We start from the raw sequence: 22,500 nt of genomic DNA, 5'->3' as shown, positions 1-22,500 counted from the left end.
GGCGGCACCCTTGGGCATACCTCCCGCTTTTTAGGTAATGTTGCACACCTTCCCTCTAGGTTTCCTCCCTCGGGACTCCTAGCCGCTCTCAGGCACTTTCGCTCGCTCAAGCACTTGGCTTTTACCTCCACACTGAGATAGCCTCCGCGAAGGTAAACCGCACTTGGTTGAGTTCCATGTGGAAAGGAAATTTGTGGAGGGAAACCACAAAGCATGATTCTAGTTTCAGTTTATATAATTACGCACATGAAATTTGCACACACGCACACGCACACGCTCCTCTCTCTCTCTCTCTCTCTCTCTCTCTCTCTCTCTCTCTCTCTCTCTCTCTCTCTCTCTCTCTCACACACACACACACATGCTCTCTCTCTCTCTCTCTCTCTCTCTCTCTCTCTCTCTCTCTCTCTCTCTCTCTCTCTCTCTCTCTCTCTCTCTCTCTCTCTCTCTCTCTCTTTCCTCTCACCCCCCCCCCCCCCACACACACACAGTTTTCCAAAACCCCTTTAGCCATGATTGTGTTTCACAAAAGACTGTGAAAGTAGCTTGAACAAATCTAGATCAAAGGAATCGGTATTAAAAACGACGGACGGAATACGAAGAAAGAGAGACGGAAAGAGGAGTAGGCGAGGCTGAAGGAACACCAGCCCTCCCATACGTCCTCCATGACTCACACAAACACACCCGAGTGACGTCATCCCGGTGTGCTGGTCAATACCACATGTTAAGCTTTACACAAAATTATTGTCTGCGGAGAAGGAGGGGCAGGGGGAGGAGGGCGGAACGCAGAACCCCTGCCCTGCAATCTATCATTCATCAAGTTGGAGCATGTGTCCGGCAAGAGATCAATGTCTGCTGCAACACGCAAGCAAGCACCGCGCACGGCACTTCAGGAAAAGCCTAAAATCGGTAGGGATTTTTTTTTAAAGGTCAACTATTGGAATAAATGTGGGATAAAAAAAATTAAGCTCAAGAACACTTCAACAAGATATGAAAAGCTAAAACATAAAGGACGGGGAACAAACGAGAAAGGGGAAAAAGCTTGACCAAGAGGAATATAATTCATGTCCCACGCAACCTCATAATTAAACAAATTAGCAAACAGACAAACACAACACTCACAGCACGCCGCGAACAAACAAAAGCCCACTACTAGAACATCGTATTAAAAATCGAAACATCTTTAACCTCTTCCTCTGACCAAAAAGAGTTGACGATGCATCAGCAACAAGATAGGGTAAAGTCGCGCACTTTCCTAGATTCCAACTGCCAGACAACCCAGGTCTCTGCACGACCTTGACGGCAAGCAAAACGCGAAATCCTAAATCTGAAAGCAACTGCTAACTCATCCCTGAGTCTGGCGCGGGGAAAAAAAAGACGATACGGATGCGCCGATGATCACCGTCTTGCATGCAACAACTAGACACTACGTACATGTGATCCGAGCGCTCGCAGTCCCGCAAAGCACGCCTCCGAAAGTCGTTTTTCAAAGCACGCCACAAGCACCCGAGGACCACAGACACTGCCGCCGCCTTCGTGGGGTTTCCATCCGCCTGCGTATCACTGCACCCGCCTGACATTTAATCCTCCAGCGTAGGGCTCGGGAACAACCTCCAAAATAAAGCCATTGCTTATAAATATTTGAAAGACGCGGATCGATATCTGTAACAAGAGAGGCTGGGGGATGGTAGGGTGGGGAAGAGGGGAGGGCGAGGGAAAGGGGTGGGGCGGGAGGATGGAAGGGGTTGGTGAAGGGGAAGGGGGAGGGGAAGAGGAGGGGGAAGGGAAAGGGGAGGAGGAGGAGGAGGAGGGGGACGGGAGAGGGGAAGGGGAGGGGGTAGAGAAGAGGAAAGGGGAAGCAGGGGAGGCGGGAGGATGAAGAGGGAGGGGGGAGGGAGGTGGGGAGGAGCTGTTACCTATATTTCTTCCGGGTTTGCGACAAGGCAGATGCGCGACTATGCTAGCATGTCTCATGTTTTTATCAAGGTACTGGAAGATGAAGAGCTTTTTCAAAAAAGAGAAGAAACAAAAAGATGGTAAAAGATAAAGAAAGCGAAAGACATCAAGGGAGAAAACAAAAAGAAAAAAAGAGAAAAAAAAGTGCAAGGGCAAAAGAAAAGATTTTAAAATGTATTCCTAGCCGTGGCGGCGCGGACACTCACATTCACGGTTTTATATTTCACGCTGGCCCAGAATTCTTGCATTGCAACTGCTAAAAATCCAGAACCTTTCGCGAAATGTTTTATTTTTGTCACTTCGTCAAGTGAGCAAAATATATAAATAGAACACCGGCCTTTCCAGACTCCAGGCTAGACCTTATTTACCGATAACTCTCGCTGATCCGCGTTCCTGTCCTTAATCCCTTCTAACCTTTCTGTTTCAGAGTCGAGACCCTTTTAACAACCCTAAACCTCAAGGTGAGGCCCATCGATTTCTTCTTAGCAATGCAACTGTCGTCCCAAGCCCAACACACTGACTAATGGACGGTCACCCACCTCCTCTCGCTCTCTCGTCCCCTTCCTCCCTTCCTGCCTCCCACCCTCTCTCTCTCTCCCTTCCTCTCTCTCTCTCTCTCATTCTCTCTCTCTCTCTCTCTCTCTCTCTCTCTCTCTCTCTCTCTCTCTCTCTCTCTCTCTCTCTCTCTCTCTCTCTCTCTCTCTCTCTCTCTCTCTCTCTCTCTCTCTCTCTCTCTCTCTCTCTCTCTCTCTCTCTCTCTCTCTCTCTCTCTCTCTCTCTCTCTCTCTCTCTCTCTCTCCCTCTCTTTTCTCTCTCTCTCTCTCTCTCTCTCTCTCTCTCTCTCTCTCTCTCTCTCTCTCTCTCTCTCTCTCTCTCTCTCTCTCTCTGAAAATCTTGATTTAGAAGGAAAAAGCGATAGATTTTTTCTTTCAAATCTCGGTCTTTTGTCCTTGGAAATAAAGGGAGGAGAGGAAGGTAAGGAGGAAAGGAAGGGAGGAAAGGGAAAGATAGGGAAATGCGGGAGAAGAGATAGATAGATAGATAGATAGATAGATATAGATAAATAGATAGATAGATGGATAGACAAACAGACAATACATACATACACACACAAACACACACACACACACACACACACACACACACATATATATATATATATATATATATATATATAGAGAGAGAGAGAGAGAGAGAGAGAGAGAGAGAGAGAGAGAGAGAAATGGAAAGAAAGGTGAGAGAGCAAGATGACAAAGTGGCTCCCGAGTGCTACCCTCCTCGCCCCCCCCCCCCCCACCTCCCCTTGCAACCCTCCCTACCCGGCGCGACGCCCCCTCGCCGACGCCTCCGGGCACCGCGGTCCAGCTGATCCACACGCTCCTCACGCGCTCAAATTGAGAGATAGAGGGGAGGACTTGTTTATTCCCCTCGCGTCAACTGCCTCAGAACCCTTATGTTTTCTTAGAGTCTGGGTATGAGGAAGAGAAGAGGGAAAAAAGGGAAGAGATGGAGGAAGACAAGGAGAAAGGGAGACGAAAAGGTAGGTCGGAAAGCAAGCGTGTAAGACTGGCATGCAACGGTCACGGCATACCCTACCCTCTCCCTCCTCCCCGGCCCGAGCATTCTGTAATAATCTCTCTCCGCGCGAGGAACATCATCAAGAAAGTTAGTTCCTCGCAGCGCCCTTCGTCATGTAATTAAGCCAGTTAGTTCCGGGAGCGAGATGGTCCCTGCCGCATCCCGCGCTCGCAACGAGTAGGGAAACCCATGCAGCGGCAAAGCTCTTCCTGTGAATTATTCCTCCGGCGGAGGGAGGGGGACGGCGGGAGCCGGCCAGGCTGCGAGCAGTCATCACATGACGAAATCCATAAATATCCGATTCGCGATCGACCACAGTTACCCTCGAGCACACATACCCGCCCAGCCACCACCGACCTTGGAGGTCAGGTGCCCCTCCCCCTCCGCCACTCACCTGAAAGCAGAGCGATACCTTGCAAGTGCAGCTGCACGACACTCTCGCATCAGTCTCCCGCCATGTGTCGGTGCCAAGTGGTGCCAAGGGGAGCACCGACCCCGCCAGGGCGCGCTGTATTGACGGAAACAGTCGATAGTGCATCGCCGATGATAAATGAGGGCGAGAGAGTACGCCGCCCGTCACCTCTCGCCTCTACTTCGATTGGCGGCATAAGCGTTCTCACGCACACGAACGGAGAAACAGAGAGATCTATCTATCTATCTATCTATCTATGTATATATATATAGATATGACCAAGTGACTATATATGTATGTACATATACATACATATATACATTATGTATATACATATACATACATATATACATTATGTATATACATATATATACATTATATATACATATATATACATACATACATACATACATACATACACACACACACACACACACACACACACACACACACACACACACACACACGCACTCACTCACTCAAACACACGTACACACATATAAGTGTGTGTGTGTGTGTATGTGTGTGTGTGTGTGTATAATTCTTAGATAGTCTGAGGCTGATGGTTTCAAAAATGCAAACACTTATACATAATATATAAATAATATAGACTGACCCGATTGATAGACTAACTACAACAGCCCGACCAACAAACGAACAGCAGACACACAGAGAGGGATTTAAGTCGAAAAGCCTGCCATTATCCCAGGTAAAGGTAAACACAATTAGTCCAAACATCCGCCGCCTCTTGCCACCCGCCGGAGCACAAACAGACAAACTCGACGCTCCATTATCCTCTATCTCTGCCGTATTTGTCTTCCTCTTCGCGCGTGTGTACCTGCACAAACCAAACAACGATGCAGTAATGATCCTGATATGATTAATAAATCGAGAGGTGAATAACGATGCCGAAACAAACAAACAAATAAACAAATAAACAAACAAAAGGCCCAAATCACGCCCACTTCGATAATTAATCTTGACATCTTCCTCGTCCCTTCTTCGCGAATATGAAAATGCCAAGAGGGGGATAAATGACACGGCAGGAGGTGCAGGGACGGGGTGTCGGGGAGAAGAACAAGGTGGGGAGGAGGAGGAGGAGGAGGAGGAGGAGGAGGAGGAGGAGGAGGAGGAGGAGGAGAGAAGAAAGAAATAAGGAAAGAGAAACGATGAATAAAAGTAGAAAAAAGAAAGAACATAAAAAGGGAAAACTAATAAAAGAAGAAAAGAGGGATATGATGACGGAGGAATAAATGGTGGGGAAATGAAGAACACACAGAAACAAAAAGTACAAATATCGAGTGAATAATGAAATGGGATTCCCCTTAGGTCAGCCCTGCTCCCGCCCCCTTCCCGTCGCTCCCTCACACGAAACGCCAATGACGTAAGGATGACGTCACACACCTGAAACATCCCGCCAGCGAGCAAGGGATCAGCACCTCCGTCCACATCCGAGGCGAGGGTGGCGCCTTCCTCTCCCCCCGCCGCCCCGTCACTCGCGCTTGTCACTGGCACTCGGGGAAGGGGCGATAAAGCGTCCTCCAGCACCGAGGCCGCCATGCAAGCACACCTGGCGCCCGTCTCACGCTCTCTGCAACTCGCCGACACTAGTTGCAATGCTTTACGGCAATGGGAGGCCGTTTATGCGATTTTTACAGGCCCGCGGCGGGCGTTACGAGGTGACCGCTGTTCTTTACAGGCTGATCACAACCTTTACTGGGGATGCGGATGGGCAAAATCTTTCCATTGCTCATCTGTAAGTGAAAGCGGACATTTCCTTGTTTCTTTACCACACACCTCGATGCAACGTTCCAGATGCCTGTCAGATATTTTTAGTACAGAAATCACACTTTAGCAAAAACAAACCAGAACAAAAAGCAGGTCACGCTTTTCAATTCCAAACTTTTAAATTTCTTCTACAAGCAGATCACCCTTTTTTTTTTTAAATATGCAGTTCACACTATTTATGCAAGTCAAACATTTAATCAACACAAAAACCAGCAAGCTAATCACACGTTAGTAAATAAAAAAATCCGACCCCAGGTCCCAGCACCGCTTCGGCCCCCGGCAGCGCAGACGTGAAACAAAGGAACACCAACTGCACGTCTGCCTAACACCTCCTCCCCTACACGTATGGTTCAATTGTAACGCTCCCTTCGCTGGGACGTGCGTGACCAGTCTCCAAAAGGTTTAGCCGAGGACACACGCACGCACGCTTAGACTGGCGGGCCCACGCACTGCATGCAGCGTCCTCTTCTGTCCACAGTGCTACTGAGACCGCAATGGCTGGTAAACAGGCTCAGCAAGAGGGGGAGGGGTCTGCTTTTATACCTATTTCTCGACTTTCCCATTCCTCACTCTCCTAAGTCTACTCCACTACAAGGTAAAGAGAGAAAGAGACTCCGCAATAAAGAATGTCGGTTGGAAAGATGCTTAACCTTCTCTTAAGATGGTAATGTATGAAAACAGAGAATGTTCGACATTGTGACTATACTATCAGAAGGACGGTGAAAGCTGTTCTCTGTGTACTGTGTTCGTACCACCGCAGCGGGTGCTAACTAAAAAGCTATTTCAGAAATAATAAGTAATGGTTCAAATAAATCAACAAATATCAAGGCGGGAGGAGGGGTAGCTAAAAAGCAGTGATATTTGGGAAGCCTGTGAAAAATAACGGACAAAGACAAGCGCCAATGTAACGAGTCTCTTATGAAAACCTGCACTGGAATAGGACTACAACAAAATACAAACACAAAGAAAAACATCGGCGCGAAAGTAAGGTAAACGATGGGTCCCGGCCAACACCAGTCTTAAACAAGGCCTCGACTACGCTAAGAATCTAAGGCTAGGAAAACCACAAAGGAAAAACAGAAGCGACTTTCGCGAAAGATGCTGCACATCTTTCCACATCCACGTCACGGCTGCGGTGTGCCACTAGCGGGAGCGTTAGTTAGCTGGTCAGGATGTCATCACGCCACACACAACACACGGCCGGGAGGGGGCGTCCAGCATGCACGCCCGCCCACACTCACCGCCTCCTGGTGCCCGATTCCTCTCTTGGTGGTGGCCTGGGCTTGCATTCATCGCTAAATATATCATCTTCCTCTTCCTCCTCTCCTTCCTTTTTATCTTCGCTTAGATCCCTGTCTAAATAATCGTCCTCGTCAAAGTGCCTAGGCTCTGACGACGTGGTGGAAGGAGAGAGAGAGGATACCTCCATGTCGTTTTCTGTGCCGTTGCTTCTCGTTACAAAAAATGGGGAAAACGTAGAGTAAATCACACACGGAAATTATTGCGATTTAGAATTGTAGAAAAAAAAAAAAATTGAATATGCGAGACAGAGGAAGAGTAATTGGAAAAGATCTGAGCTAAAAATAACGTTGGAGTTCGTATTATGAACGCCCTGCATGTCGTGTTACTAGCAATTTTATATGAACCTTAACCATGAATATTGGTGAAGTTACTGGCGTAGGAAAAACACTGCAATAAAGGCATTTCTCATGCACGCCTTAATGGAGACAAACTATAGTCCCGAACTTACTTAAATCCATCGGTGAATCTGAAATCAAATTCCTACGAGACTCATGCAGGCATTCCGTTTTCCGGAAAACAGTGACCAAAACTGGCGCTATTAATAAGCCAAATCCTGTGAACGTGAACTTCTGTGAATATATATGAAATTTCAACATTTATAAACAATTCAGCACTTTGAAAATGAACCTTATGCATTCCAAGAGAAGGTTGCTTATGCTCTGTGCACCAAAAACAATACCGTCGAGTGTCCGCAAGAGCTGATTACATAAGGATTTCAGACAAAGCTAGATTTTTTTTTACCTGTCCGAGAGGCAAATCAGCGGTTTTAGAAAATAGAGGATATAATTTATTACACCATACCATATCGAATAACCACGCATAAAAATATAATGGTGTCTCAAGAAAGTTACAGAATGGCGGTGCGATTTCATACGCTTCAAAATATTACCTCATAATGACCGCCCGAACACGCCATGAATAAGCGAAGTTACAACAACGCTTCCAAACCGGACTCTGCCATACGCGCAATGAGACAACTGCAATTTGTTATGTAATTAGAAAAAAAAAATCATGAACCGCGGGGAGCCCATGAGTCATGATTGTTGTTCGCTCGACGGCCAACACCCAAATCAATAGTGGGCGTCCGTTTTCTCTTCGGGGCTCACCTGGATAGCAGAAAATGATCTCTTACATGAGTAACTAAAGCAATTCGGGCTATAGGTACGTCCGTCGGGAAAAACGATAAGGAATTTAGCTCCTTCTTTGGAAATTGACATTGAATTTTGAATTATAGAAAATGTTTTTATAACGTTTCTTATAACTATAAACAATATACCTTATTTTAAATTACGTGATTACAGTCCCCACAAGATTTTTTCCATCACAACCCAGAACAGCATGCGTGGCGTACTCACCTGTCGTCGTGAATGAAGTGTTGCACTTTGTTCATGCTCTCGTGCACCTGCCTCATACCCTCCTTGAAGCGCTGGTTGAGGCGGTGGGCGTAAAGGGAGGCGCCGCCCTCGCTCAGGTAACCGTCAAGATCCGAGGAATTGCCGGATTTGTAGCCAACGTTGCGTAGGACGTCGCCGTCGGACATGTAACCTGACACAGGAGCAATACATTTTAAGGGCGAGATACACATTTTTGTGCGTGGGTGTATTGCAACTGACACTGAAAATACATAACTGGATCATTTTGATATATGTTATTGGTTATCAAATCATTTTCCGCCACAAATCACAATAAGAAAAGTAACTGACTACATTTCTGCCACCTAATTGATAGTGAATATAAAATAAGCAAGGGAAACTAACATTCAAAACCGGCACACGCCAAACAAACATAAACCAATCCGACGCACAATTCTTCCTATACCATCCTAAATATCACTCTCCAACGAAACGAACTCCAACTACGAACTACAGCAACGACATCCCAGAGCACACGACATAACACTGGACACAGTGCGAGCTAACGAAAAGGGACTGACGTGAAGATTCCCTCCCCGCTGGGATGAAAACCAGCTCCCTCGGGTGTACGTGAGAGGCGATAATGCGTGGCGGGCGAGTCACCTCGTCCCCTGGGCCTTTGGAGTGCCTGCCTTTGCCGTGACATGAGACGCTGACTTGCTCTGACATGGGGGTTGCTTCGTGACGTCGCTTAGGTTTTAGTCACTGTCTCGGGGATTACCAGCGTGACTATTTAGTTTCTTCGGAGACCCATTGGGGATAACACCGACACTAAAACCTGACTGTCTCTGTCTCTCTCTCTCTCTCTCTCTCTCGCTCTCTCTCTCTCTCTCTCTCTCTCTCTCTCTCTCTCTCTCTCTCTCTCTCTCTCTCTCTCTCACTATATATATATATATATATATATACACATATATATACATATATCTATATCTATATCTATCTCTATCTCTCTCTCTCTCTCTCTCTCTCTCTCTCTCTCTCTCTCTCTCTCTCTCTCTCTCTCTCTCTCTCTCTCTCTCTCTCTCTCTCACTCTCTCACTCTCTCACTCTCTCACTCTCTCACTCTCTCACTCTCTCACTCTCTCACTCTCTCACTCTCTCACTCTGTCAAACGCAATTCTGGGAAGTACGGCGTGAGACAGACGTGACATCAATCCAAAATAATGTCAAATATACACGTGACACGAAAAAACATTTCATATTGCCATCCATCAAAAGAATTCCTGGAGCAGGATAATGGCCGAGCGAGGGGATTCACATATCACGCATCTTTTTCTACTCCAGGAGGGCTCCATACAATAAAAATCAATTTAATCTAATACGTTGTAAATTCTGTTAAATTACACAGTAAGAGCATCGTTTACTTTCGAAAAGACGCTACTTTATAACCACATTCACAGCAGTTAACAAAGGAAATACGACAGCATCGACCTGATACGTTGTTCTAAAATTTTATAGGGTTGATTGAATGCTATCTGACTACTTTCTGGGTTTAAAATGTGGCACACGAAGGTACAGGAACAGACTGCTATTTACCATTTGCGAGGTCCACACTCTCCAGGTCGCTGTAATCCGTGTCAATAACCTGGCTTGGACCCGGAGGACGCTTGAGGTGAGGCCCAATACGCATCCCCTTCTGCGGTACTGTGTTGGCGTTGTCTTGGAGGGCTGCTGAAAAAAATCGAGTTGGTTAATAAAGAGAATTACTAACAAATGTACATAAATGATAAATATAAATAAATCTATTAAAAGGCAAATTACTTAAAACTTTATCATTCTAATCAGTTACATATTCCGATGTCTTCTATTATACATCAGAGCTTCTTCACTTATAACGAAAAGGTATGAGTCCTTGGACTGACCTAGTCTGGAAACGTGCAAAGAAGGTGGCACTGTGCGGGTTTGGTGTAGTCCTAGTCCTCTCATGTAGCCATACTGCGAAGCCCTCACTAACGGCTGCATGGGCTTGATATTCAGAATAACTTCGTCACCATCTTCTCCCTCGGCCCTCTCCTCCACCTGCGCAAAGAAAGAGGAAATTTATTTTCAAAATTTTCGAACAATTAGAACTGGATATCTTTAATATTTACAGTAACAATAAATCATGAATCCCTAAGGCAATTGTAGTTGTTACAAGATAATGAGCGTTTACATATATGGGCCTTTTACATCTCATATAAAGCGAGGTGGCCTCTCTCATCGCCAGCCACTTACCTTTCTCATGTGAGTCTTCAGGTCGGAGACGCTGTCGTCCTCTGAGCTCGTGGGCTTGTAGATGACGGAGGAGTTGCCGGAAGATGTGCTGTTGCTGTGGCCGCTGTTGCTCTGGGAGGACTCGCTGATGTTGGAGCCCGACTCGGAGGGCGTGACCATGTCCTTCTCGCGTGGGTTGGGCATGGGACTCACCATCGCTACGCTGATGCCCGTCGCGGAGTCCTCCCGTCTGCCCAGCTGCTTCTGGCGCGGCAGAGAGCCCTTCAGGTCGCGGCAATCTTGAGCTGCGTTGGCCTCTCCACCTGAGGGCGTCCCTGCCGGCCGCGGAGCGCTGCTGCCTCCGATTTTAGGCGTGGAGGGCGTGCCCGCGGGGCGGACCATTTTGTTGTAGTCTTTGGCCTGATGGGACGAGTTGACGTTGGGCGAGGCGGTGGGGGTTGGGGGCGCAGACCGCTCGGGGGGCACCACCTTGGTCTGGCCCTTCACGTGGGCCGTGGGCTTTGGGATGCCCGTGCCTGGAGTGCCTGGAGGGAGAGGGCTGCCAGGGGTCGTCACGACAGTCTGCTGCTGCATTGCTGGGGTCTGATCCTGGTGGCTGTAGCTGTGCTCCTTGTGGTCCTTCTCCTTGGGCGGCAGAGCGGGTGGCTGGTCTGTCTCTGAGGCTGCGTGCCCTGCGGTCTCCGGCCGCGGACCCGGCGCAGGGGGCCGGGAGTCCTTCTCGGCATTGGCTGGCAGGGGGCACTGGGGGCGCTGGGGGCGCGAGCCGCCATCCAACTCGAGGGTGAGCTTGTCGCCCTTTTTGGCGCTTCTGTCGCGACTCTCTCCGCGAGGGTCTCGGTGGGCCTTGTGACCCCCCCGCGGCGACCCCCGGGACCCCTCCCGCTCCTCGCGCTCCTTGTCCTTGCGCGACGCCTTGGGCGACTCCTTGCCCTCCTTACCCGCAGACTTGGAAAACTTGGACCTGGAATCAAGACAATGTTAGCCACGCGTTACAGGACGACAGACTGCATCCTTGTTTGATTAAGGGTCGGAAACATTTAAAATATCGGTAATAACAATCATGATTATGGTAATGACAATGATAATGATAATGATGATAACAATAGTAATAACAAAAATAACAACAACAGCAATAATAATAACAAATGATGATGATGATAATTATAATAATAATAATAATAATAATAATAATAATAACATTAATAGCAGTAAATAATAATAACAGTAACAACAATAAAAACAATAATAGTAATAATAATATCAATAATAACAACAATAATAATAATAACAATAATAATATTGGTGTTGCTGTTTTTTGTCGAAGACGATGATGATGAAAAATAATAATACAAATGATGATAGGCATAAGTAACAATAACAGAAACAAGAATTACAAACAGCAATAAAAAGGAAAAACAAGCCTAGATCAAATTGGATAGTGAAATAACACCTGCGGAAGCAATCAAATGAAAAAGAATACCATAATGGCAGAGCCCAGTGAGAACACCATCACAGGGCAAGAACACACCTGATGCCCCGGAGGCCCTGCGGCTTGGTGGAGGCGGGGGGCGCTCCCCCCTGCTGCGCCTCCGCGTGGCTCGTCTGATCACTGCTGCTGCTACTGGTGCTCACAGGCAAGCTGCGGGCGTGGGGGGCGTGCTGTTAGTCATTTATTGGGCGTAGGGCGTACAGTTACTCGAGGGCGTGTCCGGGGTTTAAATGTGGGCGGGGTTATGGCTAGGTGTAGCTGGAGTTTATGTGCTTCGGTCGGTGTCTTTGGGGGATTATGTACAGTTTGTGGGAGAAGCCTTGCTCACGGGTGCAAGCCGGGTGCGTTTATATCTAGGTTTTAAGGTAGAGTGTGTGTTATGCCTTCGGTGTGGGGGTGATGTTATGTTTTTATAGTTATTACCAGGAAAAGACTAAACTAAAATTAAGACCTACGTTTTATATACAACACGCATAGGAAGTAATACACTGTGATCCTTGCCTTAGTGATTCTGGGAATGGTGATTACCTTTGTGGATTTTATTAGTTAATGACTACCTATGTAGGGCTAATAGGCCCGGTAACTTTACAAGACTGAGAAATCCTAAGAAAGCATCACGTCCTGGACTCTTCTCACTGAATTTTACTGATCAGCTCAGTCAGCAACATCCATTCAGGAAAATTTTAGAAAACAAAGTAAAAAAAACAAGGAGTTCCATGTATCTCTCCTAATACCTAACAATAAAAAAAAAAAAAAAAAAAAAAATCAAAAGCTAACAATTTCTCCAGCGTTGCCAAAGATACATAACAGTATAATCGGCGCGCTTAACTTCACGTACAATGTAATCTGTGAATCTGTTCCGTGACGTGACTACCGTGACTCACACATCATTACTCCATATTCTGCCTTATTCAAGCGGGCCTGACTCGCTCCGTAATTAGAGCAATCAGGCGGAATTACCTTTAGACTATGTACACTGTAATTAGTACCGTGTTAACGTTAGTCTCTCTCCACTCCTGTACAGAACCTAATCTCCTCTCACCCATCCACAATCTTATTACCCTTTCGTTCGTGTTATCATTCCACTCTCAGATTTTCCATCACACTGACTCCCTCTTCCGACGCGGGCGAAGAAGACGTTACCTTTGGTGCGGCGGCAGCGGAGGCGGCTTGGCGTCGGAACACAAGCTGGTCGACGAGTCAGAGCGCTCGGATCTGGCGCTGCTGAACCCGCTGCTGCTGCTCGTTCGCTTGCTCACCCCACTGCTGCCTGTAAGGGAGGGGGGGAGAAGGAGGGCCAGTTAGCAGACGTCGTTTAAAAGGAAGTAGAAAGGGGAGTGCGGTAAGTTCAAGGTGAGTGATGTAATGATGATGTGATGCGATGTACTTTTGACTGCAGCGGCTGATATGGCTACGGTGATGATGGTAATGAGCAGATGGAAGTGTCGACGCGGTGGTTGTGTCGAAGGCTGAGACATATAGAAGAGAGGGAATAGAAGGAGAACAAAAGTGAAGCATCCCTAACTGCGGTTGATGTCGGAAGGAGGGAGAAACTGTTCCTGAAAGAAAGACAATGATGTGGCGTGGGCTTGATTCATAATGGAGGGGAGGAGTGGGAGTGTGATGAGGTGGGAGTGAGTAACTTCTCAAAGATCGCGTGTCGGGTGGTCATGTTCCCGGAGGAGGGGGGGGTCTATGCGTCACTTCACGCAATTACACCAAACATGATTTTGTTACACTGACCGCTCAGCAATCGGGCCCAAAACCAGAAAAAAAATGCAAATAAAAATTTAAGTGCTGAGTGTATACGTATTCATATCAAAGCAAGGGCGAATCTATCCATCAAAATTCACACGTGGCACCTGACACTGTTCATCATGATTTTAATTCGCGCCCAGCTCGGAATACTCCGCGCCGTCCATCAAAGCCGATCTGACCGGACAGGCCGAGGATCAACAGGTCACGGGGTTATTGCTCTCTCCCCCCCTTCCCCCATCCCCACTACCCGGCACACCGACGGGTCCGGTGCCTCAACAGTGCCACAGGTGTCCCCGAGCGGCTCCGCTGGCCAATCATGACGTCATTTCCACAAAAAAAAAAAAAAACTCCCCTACTCCACGTTGTTCATATGACATGGTCCACCCGATTTCTTATTTTTCCATTCACAGAAACAAATATCTTCATGGCGGTACTTCTGATAATGATAAAAGTTAATATGCACTGGTGGTTACCCCCTATGCAACGCATGACATCGCAACCCGCATGACTTTTCTTCGTGACATTCAGTAACGTGATATCCAATCCCCTTTGCTCCCCCCACCCCCCTTCCCGCGTTCCCTCCATGCCCCTCTCCGGAACACCTGATCAGGGACTGACGGCCCGCATCGCCAGCGAAGGGTAGACGAAGGAATAAAGCCTTTATGTGTATTTTCTTTGGCTCAAGGACCAGCGCACCGACGAAGGAAAAGCGGTCGGTTTCTCTGTCTCTGGTCTCGTTAGTTTCAATGCAATCGGCTTCAATTACGAAATCACTATTTCCTCCGGGCGTTTCTTGGAAAAGGCACAAATAACAGATAAATGCTCGGTGGTGTTAATTCTTCACCATCGCACAAAAAAACACACACATTTGCGCAGTTTACGAGACACTCGCCTCCAGCTTTGATAAGAAAATATAATAATCAACATGTGAATGCGTCAGTTAAGTAAGACGAGAGAAAGAAAAAATAAACACTCCTACTTATGAAAAGCAGCTCCACACAAACCCAATTTTGAATGCGCGAGTCTACATCCCACCACAAAGAAGGCCGCGACACCACTGAGTTAAGTACGGCGAGGCAGCCCATTTTTTTTTTTTTTTCTGGGAACTCGAAATCGCTAATGAGGTGGGAAAAATGACACAGCTGTGGAAGCAGGGGGCTACATCCACTCGCACACCTGCTACAAACATGGACGTGCTATGGAAGTATAACCCGTGAATGGTGAACGATGAGAGAGATGTGCAAATGAGATTGATATTACATTAATCAGATATTCACCAGTAATTATTTTTATGCATACTAATCAGTTATCAATTATCTAATAAATGTTAATGTATACGACAGAAAAACAGTCTACGTCACTGAAACAAACAATGGGTAATTAAATTAATGCAATACACGTACCTATTCCATATTTCTCAGGAAATGAAAGTAAAAACAGGAAAGGAGTGCCAGGGTTACAGTAACGCACAAACCCCAAGGAAATGGTCTACATAACTTAAAATCGCCCAAGGAGGTTGCAGTTACAACCATGCACAAGTATGTATGTTTGAATATGCATGCAACTATGCATGCATTTATATATATATATATGTATGTATGTATGTATGTATGTATGTATGTATGTATGTATGTATGTATGTATGTATGTATGTATGTATGTATGTATGTATGTATGTATGTATGTTGTATGTATGTATGCATGCATATCTGTATGTGTGTAGGTGTAAACATATACATAAATACAAAGATAACAAACATAAATACATATATCTACACCTATCTGTTAATCTACACACATACATGCATAAACGTACACGTTTTATATATATATATATATATATATATATATATATATATATACATATACATACATATACATATACATATACATATACATATATACATACATACCTACATACCTACATACATATACATACATACCTACCTACCTACACACACACACACACACACACACACACACACACACACACACACACACACACACACACACACACACACACACACACACACATAAAGAGAAAGAAAAAGAGAGAGAGAAAGAGAGAAAGAGAGAAAGAGAGAAAGAGAGAGAGAGAGAGAGAGAGAGAGAGAGAGAGAGAGAGAGAGAGAGAGAGAGAGAGAGAGAGAGAGAGAGAAGAGAGAGAGAGAGAGAGAGAGAGAGAGAGAGAGAGAGAGAGAGAGAGAGAGAGAGAGAGAGAGAGAGAGAGAGAGAGAGAGAGAGAGAGAGAGAGAGAGAGAGAGAGAGAGAGAGAGAGAGAGAGAGAGAGAGAGAGAGAGAGAGAGAGAGAGAGAGAGAGAGAGAGAGAGAGAGAGAGAGAGAGAGAGAGAGAGAGAGAGAGAGAGAGAGAGAGAGAGAGAGAGAGAGAGAGAGAGAGAGAGAGAGAGAGAGAGAGAGAGAGAGAGAGAGAGAGAGAGAGAGAGAGAGAGAGAGAGAGAGAGAGCGATGAATATAAGTGCACATACAACCACACGCGCCCACATCTGCACGGGCAAGGGCGGCAAAGCCCCCGGGCCCCACAACCAAGAGAGACAACAGGAAAGGACGAGACAACATTCCGAGGAAACGGAAACCGCTCGCTTCTCACTCTTACTCGTTGTCTTGTTCCTCGCTTCCTTCTCCTTGTGGTTGAAGAGCTTGAACTTGTCCAGCATGGAGTCCTTCTGCTTGGCTGGAGGCGCGGAGGAGGCGTGGTAGGGCGAGGCGAGGGCGTGATTCCCCGACACGTTGTGGGCGGTCTGAGTGGCGGGGCCCCGGATGTTCGACTTGACCAGGTTCGAAGTGCCGCCAGTTCTGCAAAGGAAGCCACAGGCGCGATTAGTTCGCAGTCATAAACCAAGGACTCCGTTCTATTCTGAAGCAGAGAAAGTTACAACACAAAGGACACAACACACGGACGTCAGTGAAATCCAATTTATTTAATTAACCTTTTTTTTACTATTATTTCCACCTTTTGAAAATCCATTCATTCACAACAGACATGGATATCATGCACAATTACCTGACAGGCTTCTTCTTCCATTGTTCTACAACCATCTTGTCACGATACAAAATCTAAAAATATTCCAGGACTCGGCAGATCACCCCGAGTCTTTTAGGCAATAGTTCTTCGAGGGAGTTTTAACCTAAGATTCGCACGCTCTTGTTTTCGAGAGCCATAATTCACACATTCTGTAACACAGGGACCACTCGTTTTATCACACCAGTTGCAAAAAAATGCCCTTTCCCCCTCCCGGTCGTTCGTCTGTCGCACGGTGCTTCCCTCCCGGATGCCGCCACGTGCAAAGAACACGCGAAAACCACCACCGCACCGTCTCGCCCCGCGCCGAGCCGCCACTGAGATGAAACAAGCACTTTTTCAGCGCCGATGCGACAATATGGAGGTGGGAGGCGGAGGAGGGGGGACGGGATAAGGGTAGATAAAGGGTCGGGATAAGGGGGTAGATGGAGATAGGGGATGAGATAGGGGTGAGGGGAGTGGGGGGGTACTTATCAATCATTCTATGTGTCTCTCGTGCAGTGCATTGTCTTTGTGTCCCGCTGCCATCCACGCTAATGCCGACGCCTTCCTCCCCCCCACCCCCTCCTCCCCGACGGGAAAACAATGGCCACCCCAACTTGACGTCCGCGATGTACAATGGGCAACCGCGGCTCTCCTTACACGCAGAAAATGGCACGAAGATTACCTTTCTCCGCTCCCTCCTTCCCCACCTCTTTCCCCATATATTATGCCCCCCCCCCCCTCCCGTCCTCCTCTTCCTTAACCATCATTCTTTCTAACCCTGCACTCAAACCCTCACATCAATCATCTCCCTTCTGCATCATCTTCATCACCACCCCTCTTCCCTCTGCATCACCTATTCCTCTTTCATTCCCCCATTCTCATTCCGCTCTCCTCTCTCCCAACTCCCTTCCTGTTCTCCCTTCCCCCTCGTCTCCCCTCTCGGCCTCCCTCCCGCTCAAACATTACTCATCCTTCTCCCATCATTCACCCGAGAGAGAGAGAGAGAGAGAGAGAGAGAGAGAGAGAGAGAGAGAGAGAGAGAGAGAGAGAGAGAGAGAGAGAGAGAGAGAGAGAGAGAGAGAGAGAGAGAGAGAGAGAGAGAGAGAGAGAGAGAGAGAGAGAGAGAGAGAGAGAGAGAGAGAGAGAGAGAGAGAGAGAGAGAGAGAGAGAGAGAGAGAGAGAGAGAGAGAGAGAGAGAGAGTGAGAGAGAGAAAAAAAATCTGCGTTTAACCCCAACCTCCGCCCCTCGCATGACCACGTGGAAACTTGGATTAATCACACCTGCGTGTGAGTCCCGTGTATCATGTACAGTCCCCACAGAGTATCTTCCCAAACGCACGTGGAAAATTATTTGTAAATGCCGTAAGTGTAATAAAAAAGGAGCAAACAGAAAAAAATCAATTGCCTGTGAACCTCTGCATGAATCCCGCGTGACGCCTTTTGGCCAACCATTTCGGCCTCCTCGGCCTTCTCCTCCTTCTCCTTCTTCTTCTATATCTTCTTCTTCTTCTTCTTCTTCTTCTTCTTCTTCTTCTTCTTCTTCTTCTCCTTCTCCTCCTCCTCCTCCTCCTCCTCCTCCTCCTCCTCCTCCTCCTCCTCTTCCTCTTTCCCCTGAATCTTCCACCGTCACATTCAATTAATTATGCTCGCAGCGATACCGCACAAACGAGACTGCATGTAATTAAATCCTCGTTGGGTTCGACAAGGACATAAGTTCACTGAGAGAAGTCCTTTATGAGCGCGTCTACGCCCACCCCCTTCGCCCGCCCACCTCACCCTCACCCTCGTGCCCCTCACCCTCCGCGCGAGAGGTCTGAGTCATAGAGTGAGGGGAAACACCCTACTTGCAACACACCACTATCCAATCGGTTACTTTTTCCCCTTACTTCGGCGCTGTGACATTAAAAACAGCGTAAAGAACGGGGAAAGAAAAAAAGAAAACGAAGGATAGGGAAAAGAAGAAGAAAAAAAAAGATAAAACAGAAGTAGGAGAAGAAGAAGAAAAATAATACTCATAAGAAGTGGAGGAAGAAGACGAAAAAAAAGAAAAGAAGAAACACAGGAAGAAGAAAAAGGGAAAGGAAAGGCTGACCGTCCGGACCAGATCAGAAAAATAAAACCCGGAAAATAAAGTCTTCGTCACAGAGGGAAGGTCAAGGTATAAACTCAAGTACTTCTGATTATAGAACCGCGTTGTGATATATAGTCTTCAAGGAATAACAAACAGTTCGCGTTTGGCTCTCACCCTCTGCCGTTCAGTGATTAGGCGAGGGGAGAGAACTAAGGACTCCAAAGACAGTTATGATCAGTCTTGTTCCTTTTTTAAATGCCACACAGCTGTTGTTTTTTTGTGCTTGGTTCGGAGTTCCAACGCGTGTGTGCATGGGTGCGCGTGATCACTGGCGATAATACAAACTTGGGTTTTATCTGAGGATACCCTCGAGGGAAGGGGTGTGGAAGCAGAGAAGAATGTAAATAGAGGTGGAGGGGAAATGAAAAGAGGGGAGGAGAAAAGGAGGAAAGAGGTCGAGTACTTCCTCTGCACTCAAAGCCCTCCCCCTCACAGACACAGAGAAAGACATACAGACAGACAGACACATACACACACATACAGAGACAGACATACACACAGACACAGACACAGACACACACACACACACACACACACACACACACACACACACACACACTCACACACACACACTTTCGCAGTTTACAAAACCCTCTCTCGTTCGCCTATCTTCCCTGGTGATTATCCCAGATCTTTATATCCTCTTATCCACCAAATGATCTCTCGGCCTCCATCCCCCCCTCCCCCCCCCCCCCCACTCAAGCGAGGGTTCATTAGGGGTGGAAAGGGGAGGCGCCGGCGAGAGGGGAGGGCCAGAGAGGGGAGAGGAGAAAAGGAAGAGGGGAAGGAAGGGTTAAGGAGAGACGCCCGGCTTTCCTATTCCTCATGTGACTACGGGAAACACATTATCCTCCGAAGCAGTTAAGGTTAGAAGAGCTAACAGGAAAAAGAAACAAACAACAGAAAAAAAAGGGTAAATTAACATCAATTATATTCTATTTAAAGGACGAGTCTTCCTTTTAAGTATTAAGCTGTTTTCCTTTCATATTTTTGAACATTCTTTTCCTTTAATCTTTTCGACTTTCTTTCTCTCTCTTCGTGTGCATTACACAACTCTCGCTGCCTCTTTAGGGCGAATAGCGAGAACACTTGAAGTCATGATTTTCTCCGAAGGTTCTACGTCTAGACAAAATTATCTAAAGTTTTAAGGATTTGAAAGATATGAATGGCGGAGAAGGGAGGAGATGGAAGGGAGGGAGGGAGGGAGGGAGGGAGGGAGGGAGGGAGGGATTGAGGGAGGGAGGGAGGGAGGAAGGGAGGGAGAGAGAGAAGGAAGACGGGGATGGAAGTGAAGGAAGGGAGGAGATGGAAGGGAGGGAGGGAGGGAAGGAGGGAGGGCGAGAAGGAAGGGAGGAGATGGAAGGAAGGGAGGGAGGGAGGGCGAGAAGGAAGGGAGGAGATGGAAGGAAGGAAGGGAGGGCGAGAAGGAAGACGGGGATGGAAGTGAAGGAAGGGAGGGGAAAGAGAGGAGAAGACGTGGGAAATCCTGTAATACATTATTCACGCTGCATAATGCAAGCACAATCCAACTTATCTGCAAAATGAGAGCGAGTGAGAGTGAGAGTGAGAGTGAGAGTGAGAGTGAAAGAGAGAGAGAGAGAGAGAGAGAGAGAGAGAGAGAGAGAGAGAGAGAGAGAGAGAGAGAGAGAGAGAGAGAGAGAGAGAGAGAGAGAGAGAGAGCATCCTTCAGCCCCACAAGTTCGCGTGAGAAAGAGCTCTCACAATAAAAATGTTCCGCATGAAGGATCTTAGGAACCTTCATCGCGATAGTGACGCCACCGCTAAGGTGCGGTTTGTGGTCTCAACCTCCTTCTCCTCCTCCTGCTGCTGCTCCAACTTCAACTCCACCTCCTCCTCCTCGTCTTCTTCTTCATCTCTTCCTCCTTCTCCTCCTCTTTCTCCCTGGTAAAACGAATCCTCCACGCTGGCGCCAGGCCCCCCCACCTCCAACCCCATTTGTCTCCTACAAGGAATACCGTCAGATTCAACCCGGATCCGATCGCGAGCTGACAAAAAAGTGATGAGATGTAACAAGAAGCCGCCCGTAGCGTCCGTCAGTGCCACTTCTGCACGTGACGACCCGCACCCCTCCTTTTTAAAATCGGTTCTAAAGCAACGAAAATAATTATGAACGAAGGTAAACATCTACTCGAGTGGATTCCCCTTTAGCATCTCTAAGAGTACTATGTCTTCCCCTCGCCCTGTTCCGCCGCCTCCAATGCCCTTCAGAGTCTAACGTTACGGCGACAGACGCGACGTACGAAGTCTGTGCCCTCACTGTCTCTCGCCCCCCCCCCCCCCCTGCCCCTTCGCGGCCTTGCCCATCCCACATGCCCGCCCGCTCAGGCTCCGCCCCTATCGTTCTCTTTATCGCTGGAGCGCTTCGCAGCCCATAATTAAGGCGTTCATGTGGAAGCATCATCTCGATAGCGCTTTCTTTCTTCCAAAGTCTCTCAGTAACAAAGGCGAAACAAATGAGACGTAAGTCACAACTCTATACAGCCTGAGTGCCAACTGAATGGCAATCATGCATGCTTTAGGGTCAGCAAGCGTCACCACTTTCCGCACTACGACCCTGTGATCTCCGGCACCCGCAACAACAAAAAAGGCTCTGTCTGTCGCTGAAAAGACTTAAAATATAACACAAACAGTACAAAGGGTGAAGGCCCTGAAGTGTGGCCGATGGGACGATGACGACAGAGCAATCATTGCGGGGACTGTTAGCTGAGCGACCACATGGGCGGGGGCCGAGGGGGTGAGCGGGCTGGCGGGCGGGAGCCTGCTTGTTTGGAGAGGTGAGGGACCACTGTAACAACTGGCGCTGTCTGGTGTCTTTTACCGAATGCATTGTTTCCTTCGGATTTTCAGGTTTTCATACTTTTATATAAAATATCCACTGACGTTGTCAATGGCCAAGTGGATATGAGACTATGCATCAACACAATATCCCTTTTCAAAAGCCAATACTTTGCACGCATCGCTTCACTCGGAATTCACCAGAGAGGACCACAGTCCAGGTCAGCTTCCAGGTAAGGACGATTCACACGATTCCTCTACATCACTTTGCATAACAGCTCTTCATCGGGCAAAAAAAAAAAAAAAACGCTAGGCTGAGCTGTCTTCCGCACGAGACAGGCCTCGTGCGTACCGCCTGACGCCGAAGTAACGTCCTGGCGTCGGATCCAGAGAACGAGCGCGCCGCGTCACCGTGTTACCTTCCACGCCGTTAGCAGGAGACTGGCGCCGCGCACCGCCATCACGCAGATCCTGACGACGTAAACACACGTGCGTCCGGTTACGTCAAGGTGAGCGTGTGAACGATACAAACAGCGCTCTTCATGGTTCCTCATGCATAGGTGCACGAAAATGACCGTGCATGATCCTTGTTCCCATCATCTCTATAAGCCTATGATATATGTTTACTCTCTTAAAATCTTC

The 22,500-nt window shown here is 47.5% G+C and overlaps 1 protein-coding gene across 18 annotated transcripts in view; it reads right to left on the bottom strand.

The window, feature by feature from the left end:
- The window catches only part of LOC125031054 (protein sickie-like), a 737,157-nt gene that overhangs the window by 32,843 nt on the left and 681,814 nt on the right, over positions 1 to 22,500 (bottom strand). For 12 of the 18 annotated variants that reach the window (XM_047621503.1, XM_047621506.1, XM_047621505.1 and 9 more), the window contains 8 exons: positions 16,515 to 16,720; positions 13,292 to 13,418; positions 12,188 to 12,298; positions 10,660 to 11,620; positions 10,308 to 10,464; positions 9,982 to 10,116; positions 8,389 to 8,578; positions 6,973 to 7,179 (listed from right to left, as the gene is read on the bottom strand). In XM_047621503.1, coding sequence (XP_047477459.1) covers positions 6,973 to 7,179; positions 8,389 to 8,578; positions 9,982 to 10,116; positions 10,308 to 10,464; positions 10,660 to 11,620; positions 12,188 to 12,298; positions 13,292 to 13,418; positions 16,515 to 16,720 — 2,094 coding nt within the window. Of the gene's footprint in view, positions 1 to 6,972; positions 7,180 to 8,388; positions 8,579 to 9,981; positions 10,117 to 10,307; positions 10,465 to 10,659; positions 11,621 to 12,187; positions 12,299 to 13,291; positions 13,419 to 16,514; positions 16,721 to 16,928; positions 17,098 to 22,500 lie in introns of those variants that run through there. The other 6 variants (XM_047621501.1, XM_047621500.1, XM_047621509.1 and 3 more) reach the window with 5 other exon arrangements.

The sequence above is a fragment of the Penaeus chinensis genome, chromosome 12, assembly GCF_019202785.1.
Source record: "Penaeus chinensis breed Huanghai No. 1 chromosome 12, ASM1920278v2, whole genome shotgun sequence".
Classification (NCBI taxonomy): domain Eukaryota; kingdom Metazoa; phylum Arthropoda; class Malacostraca; order Decapoda; family Penaeidae; genus Penaeus; species Penaeus chinensis.
The sequence above is the reverse complement of the archived record's forward strand: the minus strand, read 5'-3'. Positions and strand labels throughout refer to the sequence as shown.